This window comes from Crotalus tigris, unplaced genomic scaffold (genome assembly GCF_016545835.1).
Source record: "Crotalus tigris isolate CLP2741 ecotype Arizona unplaced genomic scaffold, ASM1654583v1 scf7180000018154.1287802725:315790, whole genome shotgun sequence".
In the NCBI taxonomy this organism is placed as follows: domain Eukaryota; kingdom Metazoa; phylum Chordata; class Lepidosauria; order Squamata; family Viperidae; genus Crotalus; species Crotalus tigris.
Window position 1 is genome coordinate 211,027 of NW_024096850.1, and position 14,509 is coordinate 225,535.

The window sequence follows — 14,509 nt, forward strand, 5'->3', positions numbered from 1 at the left end:
CACATTGTTCTCCGAGGAGCTGAAAAGCCTTCTGGGCGGAGCTCCTCCCTTTGCTGCTCTCTGCAGGAAGCAGGAAGGGCAGGAGAGAGCTAGCTAGCCCAGCTAGGCTGACTCAGGAATTCTGGGAGTTGAAGTCCATGAGTCATAAAAGAGCCGAGGTTGCCTACCCCTGAGATTGTTGGAGAACAACTTGAAGCTTGCCAGGTGAACAGCAGATGGGGGGGGGAGAAAGAGAGAGAGAGAAAGAGAGAGAGAGAGGGAGGGGAAGAGAGAGAGGAAAGAGAGAGAAAGAAAGAGAGTGGGGGAAGAGGAGTGGCAGACCAAGGGCAGAGAGGGAGGGAGGGAGAGAGACAGAGAGAGAGACCCTTTTGACATCTAAAATGAAGATAACACTGCATATATCTTTTTTTACCTGTGTGTGTATGTAATTTTATTCTCTTAAAGCATTCTCTCGGTGATCATTGTTTTAATAGTATGGATATTCCCAAGAGTCATATTTTTACTTTTATTTTTAATGTGTGTGTGTGTGTGTGTGTATACACACACACATACACAAACACTCTCTCTCTCTCTCTCTCACACACACACACACACACATACACACACACACCTATAATAAAGATAAAAAAGGATATATGCAGTGTTATCTTCATTTTAGATATCAAAAGGGTTTTGCGGCTCCCGGTGTTTTGTTTTTGGTGGGAAACGGGTTCAAGTGGCTCTTTGAGTGTTTTGGGTTGCCTACCCCTGGTGTAGGGTTTCCTGCCTGAGCAAGGGATTGGACCCGATGACCTTCAAGGTCCCTTCCAACTTTATCATCATCATCATCATCATCACATGGAAGTACACTCTTGGCAACCAAAGCATTCGCTCAATCATTGCAAATTCCCCTCCCCCCAATTCCCGGCAGCTTGAAACCATCATGGAAGAGCAATTTGTGAAATTCTAGCAATCCAGGAACATACCTGCAAGGACAGGTGGTGTTAGAAATGGTCCAGCAGGGATCTGTGTAGAAATTTAGTCAAAATTATCTTTTAAGGAAGGCCAAAAAACAGGTTGCTCTCTTCTGCCTCATTGAGAACAAAAAGAAATCTCTCATCACGGAGAGAATTCCTTTGCGCGCCTTAAGTCTTCTAGCTTGAAGAGAGAGTTATTGCTTTTTTTATTGGGTCACCTTCTACTAAATCCAATGACAAAGACATGAGAAGACACAGAGAATTAAGGATAATGAGAATCTTTCTAGAAAACCTCCAATCCAGCACAATGGTCTTCCCTCATGTAGTGAGGTCTCCTGACATTGGTTTTTATCCTTGGACATCCCTCTCAGAGATCACAAGAAAGATTTGTGGGATCCACCCAATTAGTCCCCGTTCCTGGAAAGACCTCAGAATGTGAAATAGAAGCAAAGGAGAGGGATGAAGAGGATGAAACATGAGAGGATCTGCATTTTATGTTCTTTCCACAAAGTGGCCAAACCCTCTTGTCCATTTATGGGGATGGATGGAGGCCAATGGGAGAATTGCTCCAAATGAGATACTCTTTGGAAGAATGCAAGGACAATTTCTTTAATGAGGCTCTTTAAATGATCTACTTGCATTACCAATCACCCAAAACTCTTATCAGGAAGGTATTTAAGAATTCAAGCACACAAAGATCCCTTCACATTTCCCAAAAGAAGCATCTCTCACCTGGGACCCTTTCTGAGCAGTGGGTCGGACTAGAAGACCTCCAAGGTCCCTTTCATTCTATTCCGGCTTCTCTGCCACGCTCACCAGGAACCTCTCAGCCACTGGCACCACCGGGCAACTGGTCTCCGCTAGCTCTCCAAAAATCCTTCCAATCTTGGAAGTTGAACCTGAAGCAAGTGGTCCCTTTAGGCTGCCTCTCCCCTCCCCCCCCCCTCAACTTTCTCCCCTCCCCCGTTGTTAGATCTCCTGCATGCACAGCCCGGAGCAGTTATGGGGTGGATTCCCCGCTCCCTCCAAGCCTCGGGATTCGAAGTCTGTTTCTCCTTCCCTGGGGAGGATCTGAGCCGCGGGACCCCCCCCCCTTGCCCTCCCCCCGCCCCCAGAGTCCCGGGGAGGAACTCACAGGCGGCAGTCTCCCGACCACGCAGAAAGAATCGAGCATGCGCAGTGGCGTACAGTCAGTCTGCAGCCCAGAGAGCGCCGCCTGCTGGGAGCTGCGATGAAATCACGGCCATGGGAGCAACCTTGGAGTCTATCCAGCCCAACCCTCTGATCGGCGCCGGTTCTGCTCTGGAAGACGAGCTGTGCCATTTAGCATGCGGTAAACGCCGTGGGGAGATGACAGGCTTCCCTTGCAGAAAGTCACCCGGAGAGGATACGGATTCCGTCCTTTGGGGAGCCGATCGATTCTCTCCATCCCCTTCCTCTCGCGCTCTCTTCCTCTCCCTTTCTTTCCCTCCCTCTCCCGTCTCTGTCTCTTTCCCTTTTGCTCCCTCCCTCCCTCCCTCTGTCTGTCTCGCTTGGCCTCTCTCCCACTCGCTCTCCCTCTTGCTCTCCCTCTCTCGCTTCCTCTCTCTGTAACTCTCTCTTTCTCTCTCTCTCTCTCTCTTGGCCTCTCTCTCTCTTGGCCTCTCTTTCCCACTAGCTTTCTCTCTTGGTCTCTCCCTCTTCCTCTCACTTTTTTTTTCACTTTCTTTCTCTTTCTTTCCCTCTCTCCCTCCTGTCTGTCTACCTCTCACAACCTCTGGCAGAACTTGACATCTTGTGGTGCTTTTGATATATTTTGAGAGCTTGATGCCTGCTGATGTTTCCCTCTTTTGTAACCACATCCTCATAAACCTGTGATCAGAGTTGTCAGGACCACATCCTTTTCGTCTTCTCCTCCTTCACCTTCCAGACCAGATGAAGAAGCCAGGAGGAGCAATCCCTGTTTCCATCCTCCAAACATCCCATAAAAGCCTGCCTGAAGTGACAGATTTCACCCAGATTATTTTTTATACCTATCCATACAAAAATCCCAGGCGATACATCAATATTTCCCTAAGAAATGAGAATGCAGACTCAAGTCATGGATCAATCCAGCTTCAGTATTGATATAATTTGTAATAATTTTGCAATTAAGGAGGGGAAAAGAACAGCCAATACCTACAAGATAGAAATAATATAAGAATCAGAATCACCCCAGTTCCAAGGTCCCCTTCAGCTTTGGTGCACATAATGAGGGTAAGACTCCCCCATCCCAGTCCCGGTTCCTCAGTTTCTGCTTCAAAGGACTTTCTGGTTTTTTTTTTCCTTTGAAGACATTTTGCTTCTCATCCAAGAAGCTTCTTCATCTCTGACTACTCCCCACCATCCAGTCAGAGCTGACTAAGCTTTTCTTCAACGAAAGTCCAGGTGCCTCCTGAAAAAAAAGCACTTCTGGGGCTCCAAAAGCTTTCTCCGACAGGGAGAAATTAAGAACATTCTGCTCGGAGACAGATGACTCAACAGAAGGGAGGATTCTCATTGGCGCAACCTATTCCTGGCAAGCCAACTCCAAAGTCCCCCTATTGCTGCTGGTGGCCCAGCTGGCGAGGATTTATTTATTTATTTATTTATTAAATTTATAAACCGCCCCACTCCCGCAGGACTCTGGGCGGCTAACAATAAAAACAACATAAAACATGACAAAACAAACAGTACAATAACAGTCATCCAGAGGTCAGATTTTATAAACCCCAGGCCTGCCGGAAAAGCCAGGTCTTAAGCAGCTTAGGGAAAACCAACAGGGTGGGAGCGGTCCTTATCTCCAGGGGGAGCTGGTTCCAAGACGTGGGCGCCATCATAGAGAAAGCCCTCCTCCGCGGCCCCGCCAAATGGCACTGCTTGGCCGACGGGACCCGAAGGAGGCCAGCCTGTGGGATCTAACCGGACGAAGGGAACTATGAGGTAGAGCAGTGATTCTCAACCTTTCTAATGCCGTGACCGCATAATACAGTTCCCCATGTTGCGGTGACCCCCAAGTGGGTGTGGCCACCAATAAGAGGGAGTAGGACAGCTAGGGAAAAGGGAAAAAAATGGCGGACAACATGGTTTGGTGACCCCCGTGAAATGGTCATTTGACCCCAAATGGGGTCCCGACCCACAGGTTGAGAACCACTGAGGTAGAGGATCCCTCGAAGGGAAGGGGAAGAAGGAGAACTCCCCCCAGAAGGGGAAGAAGGGGGGCTGGGCCCCCAGGAGAGGCGTTGGAGAAAAGGTTGCAGGACAAGGGGGTAGGACTTTGCAAGGCTCCTCCCCTCTCCCCTCCCTTGTGACCATGCCCCTCCCAGTGTGATTCCCTCAGACAGCGAGGTGGGAAAAAGCAGGAAAGACCGTTGAAAGAAAGAGAGATACGGTTCTGAAGCAAGACCCGCCATCGGACTTCTTCGGGGCTCCTCGGAGATGGCCTCGATTTCCTTTTATTGGTTAGACTCTGGATGAGGCCTCCTTCGGGGCCCCTCTTCTCCCTCGGGGCCCCCCTCCAGAATCCTTTTCCAGCCCGAGACTCTTGGGGGCCCCATTATGTCTAAAGGCGTTGAAGTGTCTCCGATTCAGGCAGCCCAACTGAAAAAGGAGCAGGACCACGTGTGGGAGGGGCAGCCCCATTGATGCTGGGGATCTGGAGGGGAGAAAGGGACTGCGACCCCTCTCCCGGAGAGACGTTGGGGAAGTCTGAAGGGTGAGGGAGGGGCAGGAGGTTGCAAGACCCCTCCCCTTCTGACCACCACCCTCCCACTGAAGCATGACAAGGCGGTCCTTGTGTGGTGGGAGGAACCTCTTTGCTGGCTGGGGGGAGGGGAAAGAGGTCCCCCTAGGGAAGCACCACTATTGGGGCTCTTTGTGGCTCCCAAGGATACACCTGACTCCTTTCTCTCAGTCTGACTCTGAATTAGGCCTCCCTTACTTTTCCCTCAGGGGCCCCCTCCAGTCTGCCTCAAGAGCCCCTTTCTACCCTCTCAAACCTGGGGGTGGCATCACATCCAAACACTTTAAGTCGTCCCTGATTTATGCAGGCCAGATAAAAAAACCCAACCCAAAAGGAGAAGTACCACAATTTTCACCGGCTCAATTCAGCACTTTTTCTGATGGGAAAATCCCCTCCCCCCTTGGGGCCACCCCATGGCTGAGGCAGAATGACTGGGAGAATCCCCAGATCCCGGGAGATGATCCCATTCAAGGCCTTGGCTTCCATTTGCCCCTCAAAACCCTTCAAAATAATAATGGTATCTCTTACAGGTCTTCAAAGGGAAGGTGGAATTGCTGGCTGGAGAATAAGAAATGCTTTTATTTAATTTATATATTATTTAATTGTATAGAATGGGAAAATAAATGTCTTCCCACTTAATACCCCCACACACCCCCTTGAAGCACAAATCCTTGCCTGCCACTCAAAGGCCAAATGTCCATTCAGACTAGAAAGCGGCAAAAGGCTTTCAGTTCTCTGGTTCCCATTTAGGTTCTTTGATGTAAAGGAAGAAGATATTGTTGGCTGAAGCACTATCAATGCTGCATGGATTATCTCCACAGATGTAAAACTGTACAATTAGGAAAATTCTAAAAAATGCCAAGATTTTAGAATGTGGAATGTTCCCACATTTTATAGGCTACAATTTCTTTTCATAGAGAAATCTACCTTGCTAATGCTTTTGTCATTCCATGGTTTTCTATGCATCATTGTGCAACGTGAAACTGAATCAGATCTGAATTCATTCCACCTCCTTCTACCACTTTGTAACTTTTTATTACACACACACACACACACACACACACACCCTCCCCCCGATAGGTTCTACGTATTCATCTGTTTTCTTCGTTTAGGTTTTTTGTTCAATGTGTATTAAGTAGGGCATCATTTACAATGTGCCACAATTGTTTCTGATAATTTATTAGCCTTTCAGAATTAGAAAGCTTGTTAATAATCAGGAAATATGTTTTCTGAAAAGCTGTATTAAGATAAAAAGCAGAAAGTCACATTCATGCTAGTAACGATTTTCTCCAAAACCATAGCAATGCTATGGTCCCCTAACGCGTCATGTACGATTGACCTTTCTGATCAACTTGGCAGCACAAAATTAAATCGAGGGACTAAAGTGACATGTAAAAACCTTGAGAAATAGAAAATACAGTACAGATTAATCTGAGAAACTAAACAATGAATAATTTAAATCAAGCAATTTAAGTCTTTTAAAAAAACATTGCTCATATAGTACATTGTTGGATCAATAAAGCCATTTATAACGTCCCTTTCAGCTAGGTTAATGCAATTTTGCACCAGACTGGACTGTACATATAAACAGTTGGGAGACATTTTCACTTGTAAACCAAATTTTTACCCATACAGTATATGAAGAAAAAAGCTTAATACCTTACTACTGTCATTGTTCCAACAGACAGAGACGAATAAAGCAGGACTCTGAGCAGTGCCATTTCCTCAAAAAACATGTTTATTGTTACAGACTATCCAGGGTCAAAAGTGAAACCAACACTAAAGTTCCTTCCAAAAAGTTACATTATTACAAAGTTAAAGTTCCCGCCCCAGTACTATACAATCAACTACATTTCCCAATAGAATAGTTTGGCAGACTTTCTTATACTACACCCAATCCCCAATTGTGGGAGCAATAGATGACCTTGATTCCCATGGGACAAAACACCTGGACAAGCCCCCCCTTCCTCCGTTCCATGTGGCAACTTCAAACAAGGGGGGAAATGGCTGCAGCCAGGCTCATTTGAGAAGTTGACAGCTATATGTTTAAAGAAAGCCAGTATTTTTAACCCAATTAGAACTAAAATGAACACACAGAGACACACTTCCCCTTCTTTGGCTTGCATACACTAGATCTTCACAAAGCTTGGAGGCTGATCTCAGACTCACTTCAGATGTTGCTTCTGCCTAAATAAAGCAGCTTGACCAAACAGAGGTTTTGGAGTAATGAGAGGGGCAATTGTTTAACAGGTTTTCTTGAGAAAATTAATCAAATGGGTAATACCTCTGGATTAAGAACTCTTATCCTGGCAGCTTTCCAAAATCCAGATACATTTATTCACTGCTCCTATGGCAATCCTCTGAAAGAAGGAAGAGTGTTCTCCACATTTTTACACAAATGTTATTCTTTTTACACTCCATATTTTTAGATGGTTTCACGTCATAGTGGATCCTTTTATGCAAATTAAGGACACTTCAGTCCCTAAAGCAGAGTTCCGGGAACAGGGGGAGGGGAAAGGATGGTTTTGTGGGGGGATGAACACTGGGTGTACGTGCACACAAACACCCACTGCTTTTGTGAGTGTGGTTTTGAGTGCCCAAGATGACATTCATGAAAGTGGGGCACCAAATGCCTACGATGCTTGTGGAGACACTTGTGCGACTGGTGCAGCAAACACCTGTGAAGCTCGTGACAAGGCTTGCATGAGCGTGGCCACAAACGCCGACTTTCACAATGCTCACGTGAGTGGGGCTGTGGGTGCACACACACACACACATACACAATGGCCAGACACTCAGGTAGACCAGCGGCCAATAGGCCATGACCGATAGTAGGAAACAGCCCACAGATTAGGGACCCTTGCCCTAAAGGGATCTCCCTCCTGACTTGTATGTATCCCTGATGTGAGTCATATTAATTTGGGAAATAATTTGATTGCTTTACACAGGATATTTTTCCACCCTCTGTGGATTCTTTCTTGAGAGGCATCCTCTTTTCACCAAAACTCCTTCCGCATTGCAAACATATCTATTTCCCTGCTGTGTGGATCCGCTTATGGGAAGTAAGGTGTCTTTTTAATCTGAAGCTCTTCCCACACTCTGAGCACAGATGCAATTTCTTCCGTTTGTGGGAATTAATGTGGTAAGTAAGGGAGCTGCTTGAACTCAAACTTTTCCCACATTCATTGCATACATACAATTTCTCTCCCGTGTGGATCCTGTTATGGGAAGTAAGGGTGCGGTTATCACAGAAGCTCTTTCCACATTCCAGGCATTTATAAAGTTTCTCTCCTGTGTGGGTCCTTTTATGGTAAGTCAGAGAGCCACTGCGAGCAAAAGTCTTTCCACAGTCTGTGCATCTATAAGGTTTTTCCCCTGTGTGGATCCTGTGATGGGAAGTAAGTTGACTGCTTTGGCTGAAGTTCTTCCCACACTCAATACATTTATAGGGTTTCTCTCCTGTGTGGATCCTTTCATGAGAGGTAAGAGAAGTCTTTATACTGAAGCCCTTTCCACACTCTAGGCATATGTAGGGTTTCTCTCCCGTGTGGATCCGTTTATGGCAGTTCAGGTGACTGCTGCTTCTGAAGCTTTTTCCACACTCTATGCACTTATACGGTTTTTCTCCTGTGTGGACCCTTTTATGAGAAGTAAGAGAACTATTTACTCTGAAGCTCTTCCCACACTCCAAGCATTTATAGGGTTTCTCTCCTGAGTGGACCCGTAAATGAGAAGTAAGAGAACTCTTTACTCTGCAGCTCTTCCCACACTCCAAGCATTTATAGGGTTTCTCTCCTGTATGGATCCGTTTATGGGAAGCAAGGGAACTGAATGTCCTGAAGGGTTTTCCACATTTTGTGCATTTATAAGGTTTTTGGCCTGAATGGATCCTTTTGTGGGAGGTCAATTGATGACTAGTTCTGTAGCTCTCTCCACACTCAGTACACTTATAGGGTTTCTCTCCCGTATGAATACTTTTATGGGAAGCAAGGCCACTGCTTTGGCTAAAGCTCTTTCCACACTCCATGCATTTATAGGGTTTCTCTCCCGTATGGATCCTGCTATGGGAAGTAAAGTTACTCTTCACACTGAACCTTTTATCACAGTCCACACATTTATAAGGTTTTTCCCCTGTATGGATCCTTTTGTGGGATTTCAGACAATTTCTGGTCCTGAACCTCTTTCTACACTTCATGCATTTGTAAGGTTTCTCTCCAGTGTGGATCATTTCATGAGAAGTAAGAGAAGTCTTTATAGCGAAGCTCTTTCCACACTCCATGCATTTATAGGGTTTCTCTCCCGTGTGGATCCGTTTATGGAGGTTCAGGTGACTGCTGCTTCTGAAGCTTTTTCCACACTCCAGGCATTTATACGGTTTTTCTCCTGTGTGGACCCGTTTATGAGAAGCAAGGGTAGAACTTCGTCTAAAACCCTTCCCACATTCTATGCATTGGAAGGGTTTTTCTCCTGTGTGGACCCGTCTATGACAAGTAAGAGAGCTCTTTCCACGGAAGCTCTTTCCACACTCCAGGCATTTATAGGGTTTATAGGGTTTCTCTCCTGTATGGATCCTTGTATGGGAAGCAAGACCACCACCTTGGCTAAAGCTCTTTCCACACTCCATGCATTTAAAGGGTTTCTCTCCCGTATGGATCAATTTATGTGTAGTAAAAGCAGTGTTCGTCCTGAAGGCTTTTCCACAGTCTACACATTTATAGGGTTTTTCCCCTGAATGGATCCTTCTATGGCATATCAGGTAACTACTAGTCCTGAAGCTCTTCGCACACTGTAGGCATTTAAACGGTTTTTCTCCAGTATGGATCCTTCTATGGGAAGTAAAGGAACTCTTCACACTGAACCTTTTACCACAGTCCACACATTTATAAGGTTTTCTGCCTGTATGCATGCTTTTGTGGGATTTGAGACACTCCCTTTTTCTGAAGCTCTTTGCAAACTCTAGGCACTCATAGGGTTTTTCTCTGGTGTGGATTCCTTTATGAGAAGTAAAGGAACTGTTTGAACTGAATCTTTTCCCACAGACCGTGCACTTATAGGGCTTTTCCCCTGACTGTATTCTTTTATGGGAAGTTAGATGACCTCTCCACCCAAAGCTTTTTCCCCAGTCCACACCTCTGTAGGGCTTCTCCGTTGCCTGGGTCGTTTTATGGGGAGTAAGTTTATTACTGCTGAAGCTCTTTCCAGTTTTGTAGTGGTTACTAAAATTGGGGTTTGCTTTGAATCTTTTTCTTCTTTGACATTTCCCTGTATTTTCTTTGGAGTCATCTTTGGTCAGCAAGCGATCCATTTCCACACATTCAAGAACAGATTTTTCTCTCCAAGTGTGCTTCTTTTCACGTTTCCTCCTCTCCCGTTGATTTGTAGGTGTCTCTTCAGGTATTTCAGTTTGGACGATTTGCAATTGCATTGAATTTGGCTCTTGGTGATTTTCCTTCTGCACATCCAATGCTTAAGGGGGAAGAAAAATGAATTAGAATAATCCACAACGTACAATTTGCTGTCTCAATGCATAGATTTATCTATTACTGGGCATCTGCGGAGAAAGAAACGGGGGAAAGGACAACATGAATATTAGTTATTAACTTAAAAGACTAGCGTGGCTGCTGATCTAACCCTCATTCTTGGCAGTTAAAAATTTAAAGCAAGAACAGGTCTTGACGTCAGGACATGGCACACATATTGTCTCACATATGATGCATAAGTTACAGTCAATAAGACAACATATGTCATTGCAACATGAAGCAAGACAAAATTTATTCCCGATTAGGACAACCGCAATAGGCAAAAACATCCTCTCCCAAAAGCTCTGCAGTGATGACATGGCCCAGAATGACCACAAGACCGAATGTCAACCCTTGCCAGAATGACTGATCACAGCACTGATCTCTTTCTTCTTAATGAAATTGTGCTACTTAGAGGACTATGAGCACAGACTGGAATTAATGTAAGAGGAAAAAGAAAAGATGAAATAATTTTGTACAAGATACCTATTGAGGTAAGTTATGGCTAAATTGTCTAGTCACTCCTTGCTCTGAATTAATTTCCCTCCAGAGGAACCCTTACCCAAAGAGGCCACCATCCCTGACATTTCCAACATGACTTCTCGATGCAGGGCTTTCTCGCTGGGATCCAGCAGCGACCACTCTTCGCCACTGAAATGGACGGCCACCTCCTCAAAGGACACAGGACCCTGAACAAGGAAGAATCCCTGTGAGCAGACTTGATAGAATTTGCGAGATCTCCTTTCATCCGCAAATCTGAATAGCACAAAGGGAAAATTCTTCACTGGACATTTCCCTAGCCGGACTCAACACATTACATGCTAAAATGGGCAAAATTCACAGCCTACAGCAGACAGCTAATTAGGGCATGACTGACTCTGCTGACCTTCAGTGCCATCAACCTGCCTTGATCAAGTGGCAGAGTGGGCCTTAGACACACCATCTACCAATGCTCCACCATTTCATGATGTTTGCAAGAGATTCTGTGGGGTTTCTGCCTGACACAGTAACCAAATCGTCTTTGTGGTTCTTTGACGGACCAGCCCTGCTCTCACTCAGGAACATTCATGAAAATACAAGGAAGGCACTTCCGGGCATCAAGATGGAGATGATACACAAAGCAGTTTCTGCTCCTCCTGTTTTTATCCCTTTCCCCAATGATACAAAAACAAGATTATACTTACAATAAAGTAGATTTAGCCTAATTATTCATGTGTCCTGTCTGCTTTACTTGGGATAGACAAGGTAGCATTTTTTGAAACCAGAATGATATAACCACTAAGGAATTCTAGACATTTCCAAAAGTTGTTGAGAGGTGGGCTACTTTGACTGATCATGAATTTAAATTTGTAATTTCCTTGTTGTGCTTTGCTCACGAATAGCAGTATTGTATGTTGGGTCCTCAAAGGAAACTAGAGGTCTCCTACTGCTCCCCCATATTAGCTGCTGATGTCTTCCTTCCTACCTGAGTTGGGAATCTTTCAGCTCCACCAACAGAAGGAGATGATTCAGTTAACGGTGACTCCATTTCATCCACTGGGAAGGAGAGAGACAGGATGAAAACAGGAAAGGCTGCAACTTCATCTTTTCTAGCTTGAAGACAAACTGAAGATTTCTTGCTGTCCTGCCCAGGAAACCTCCATTGGCCTCTTTTACACTCTCCCTTCGATGGCCTTTCATAGGCTCCATCGTGGGAGCCAAGAAGAAAAGGAGAAGACCAAAGCCCACCACACAGTGAAGAACAAACCTCAATTGGATTGTTCTCCTATCCTTTCAGAACAACACATGGAAGTACATTCTTGGCAACCAAAGCATTCGCTCAATCACTGCAAATTCTTCCCTGCAGCTTGAAGCCATCATGGAAGAACAATTTGTGAAATTCTAGCAATCCAGGAACATACCTGCAAGGACAGGTGGTGTTAGAAATGGTCCAGCAGGGATCTGTGTAGAAATTTAGTCAAAATTATCTCTTAAGGAAGGCCAAAAAACGGGTTGCTCTCTTCTGCATCATTGAGAATAAAGAGAAATCTCTCATCACGGAGGGAATTCCTTTGTGCGCATTAAGTCTTCTAGCTTGAAGAGGGAGTTATTGCTTTCTTATTTTGTCACCTTCTACTCAATACAATGACAAAGACACAGAGAATTAAGGATAATGAGAATCGTTCCAGAAAATCTCCAATCCAGCACAAGGGTATTCCCTCACGTAGTGAGATTTCCTGACATTGGCTTTTCTCCTTGGGGATCCCTCTGAAAGACAGATCACGAGAAAGATTTGTGGGATCCACCCAATTAGTCCCCATTCCTGGAAGGACCTCAGAACGTGAAATAGAAGCAAAGAAGAGGGCTGAAGAGGATGAAACATGAGAGGATCTGCATTTTATGTTCTTTCCACAAAGTGGCCAAACCCTCTTGTCCATTTATGGGGATGGATGGAGGCCCATGGGAGAATTGTTCCAAATGAGATACTCTTTGGAAGAATGCAAGGACAATTTCTTTAATGAGGTTCTCTAAATTATCTACTTACATTATCAATCACCCAAAATTCTTTCAGGGAGATATTTAAGAATTGAAGCACACGAAGATCCCTTCATATTTCCCAAAAGAAGCATCTCTCACCTGGGGCACTTCCGGAGCAGGGGGTCGGATTAGAAGACCTCCAAGGTCCCTTTCATTCTATTCCGGCTTCTTCTCTGACACGCTCACCAGGAACCTCTCAGCCGCTGGCATCATCGGGCTACTGGTCTCCGCTGGCTCTCCAAAGAACCTTCCCGTCTTGGAAGCTGAATCTGAAGCAGGTGGTCCCTTTAGGCTTCCTCTCCCCTCCCCCCTCTCTCTCAACTCTCTTCCCCTCCCCCCTTGTTAGATCTCCTGCATGCACAGCCCGGACAAGTTATGGGGTGGATTCCCCGCTCCCTCCAAGCCTCTGGATTCGGAGTCTGTTTCTCCCTCCCTGGGGAGGATCTGAGTCGCTAGACCTCCCCCCTTGCCCGCCCCCCCCCCCAAATTCCCGGGAAGGAATTCACAGGCAGCAGTCTCCCGACCACGCAGAAGGAATCGAGCATGCGCAGTGGCGTAGTCAGTCTGCAGCCCAGACAGCGCCGCCTGCTGGGAGCTGCGATGAAATCACGGCCATGGGAGCAACCTTGGAGTCTATCCAGCCCAACCCTCTGATCGGCGCCGCTTCTGCCCTGGAGGACGAGCTCTGCCATTTAGCATGCGGTAAATGCCATGGGGAGATGACAGGCTTCCCTTGCAGAAAATCACCCGGAGAGGATACGGATTCCGTCCTTTGGGGAGCCGATCGATTCTCTGTCCCCCCCCCCCTTCTTTCCGCGCTCTCTTCCTCTCCCTTTCTTTCCCTCCCTCTCCCGTCTCTGTCTCTTTCCCTTTTGCTCCCTCCGTCTGTCTGTCTGTGTCTCTTGGACTCTCTCTCCCACTCTCTCTCTCTCTTGCTCTCTCTCCCTGTCACTTTCTCGCTTCCACTCTCTCTCTCTCTTCGTCTGCCTGTCTCTCTTTTGGCCTCTCTTTTCCACTCGCTTTCTCTGTTGGTCTCTCTTTCTCTCACTTTTTTCCCTTTCCCTCCTCTCTCCCTCCTGGCTGTCTGCCTCTCTATCCCACTCATTCTCTCTCTCCCTCGCGCTCTCCCTTTGTTTTTCCCTCCCTCCCCCCCCCACAAACACACACACAATCTCTGGCAGAACTTGACATCTTGTGGTGCTTTCGATATATTTTGAGAGCTTGATGCCTGCTGATGTTTCCCTCTTTTGGAGACCACATCCTCATAAAACTGTGATCAGAGTTGCCAGGACCATATCCTTTTCGTTTTCTCCTCCTTCACCTTCCAGACCAGATGAAGAAGCTAGGAGGGGCGATCCCTGTTTCCATCCTCCAAACATCCATAAAAGCCTGCCTGAAGTGACATATTTGATCCAGATTATTTTTTACCTATCCATACATAAATCCCAGGAGACGCATCTATGTTTCCCTAAGACAGGAGTGTCAAACTCAATTTCATTGAGGGCCGCATGAGCATTGCAGTTGCCCTGAGGGTGTGTGTGGCCAGGGTGGGTGCGGCCTACTGGGTGGACGTGGATGGAGTGGGTGTGACCTATTCAGTGAGCATGGCCAGCTCGTGTCAAGGGTACCTGTGGAGACCTGGGCAGGAGTGGGACAGATATGAGGGCCTCTGGCCGAAGGGGGTGGGACCTGGGCAAGTGCCAAGGCATGGTCCACTGGAGGAGCCTCACTCTTCCTCTCAAGCCATGCGTGGGGGACCTGGATGGTGGCGTGGGCTG

The 14,509-nt window shown here is 46.4% G+C and overlaps 1 protein-coding gene across 8 annotated transcripts; it reads right to left on the reverse strand.

Moving 5' to 3' along the window:
• Positions 1-6,410: 6,410 nt before the first annotated feature.
• LOC120310229 (zinc finger protein 665-like) lies at positions 6,411-13,043 on the reverse strand. Of its 8 annotated transcripts, none has more exons than XM_039348425.1 (5): positions 12,831-13,043; positions 12,116-12,155; positions 11,680-11,750; positions 10,777-10,903; positions 6,411-10,161 (listed from the first exon to the last, which is right to left on the reverse strand). In XM_039348425.1, the coding sequence occupies exons 3-5, from the start codon at positions 11,740-11,742 to the stop codon at positions 7,724-7,726; spliced, it is 2,628 nt and encodes an 875-aa protein (XP_039204359.1). In that variant the 5' UTR covers positions 11,743-11,750; positions 12,116-12,155; positions 12,831-13,043; the 3' UTR covers positions 6,411-7,723. The 8 variants fall into 8 exon arrangements, with proteins under 8 accessions (XP_039204359.1, XP_039204361.1, XP_039204362.1 ...); XM_039348427.1 differs by having other exon boundaries at positions 12,116-12,216; XM_039348428.1 differs by lacking the exon at positions 12,116-12,155.
• Between the last annotated feature and the right edge of the window lie 1,466 nt (positions 13,044-14,509).

What these genes read in the sequence shown, in the direction of transcription:
- LOC120310229 (XM_039348428.1), bottom strand. Translation starts at nt 11,742, where the DNA reads ATGGAGTCACCGTTAACTGAATCATCTCCTTCTGTTGGTGGAGCTGAA. An exon ending in CTGAAAGATTCCCAACTCAG is followed by an intron (nt 10,904 to 11,679) that starts GTAGGAAGGAAG and finishes TTCCTTGTTCAG; the next exon opens with GGTCCTGTGTCCTTTGAGGA. An exon ending in AGGGATGGTGGCCTCTTTGG is followed by an intron (nt 10,162 to 10,776) that starts GTAAGGGTTCCT and finishes TTCCCCCTTAAG; the next exon opens with CATTGGATGTGCAGAAGGAA.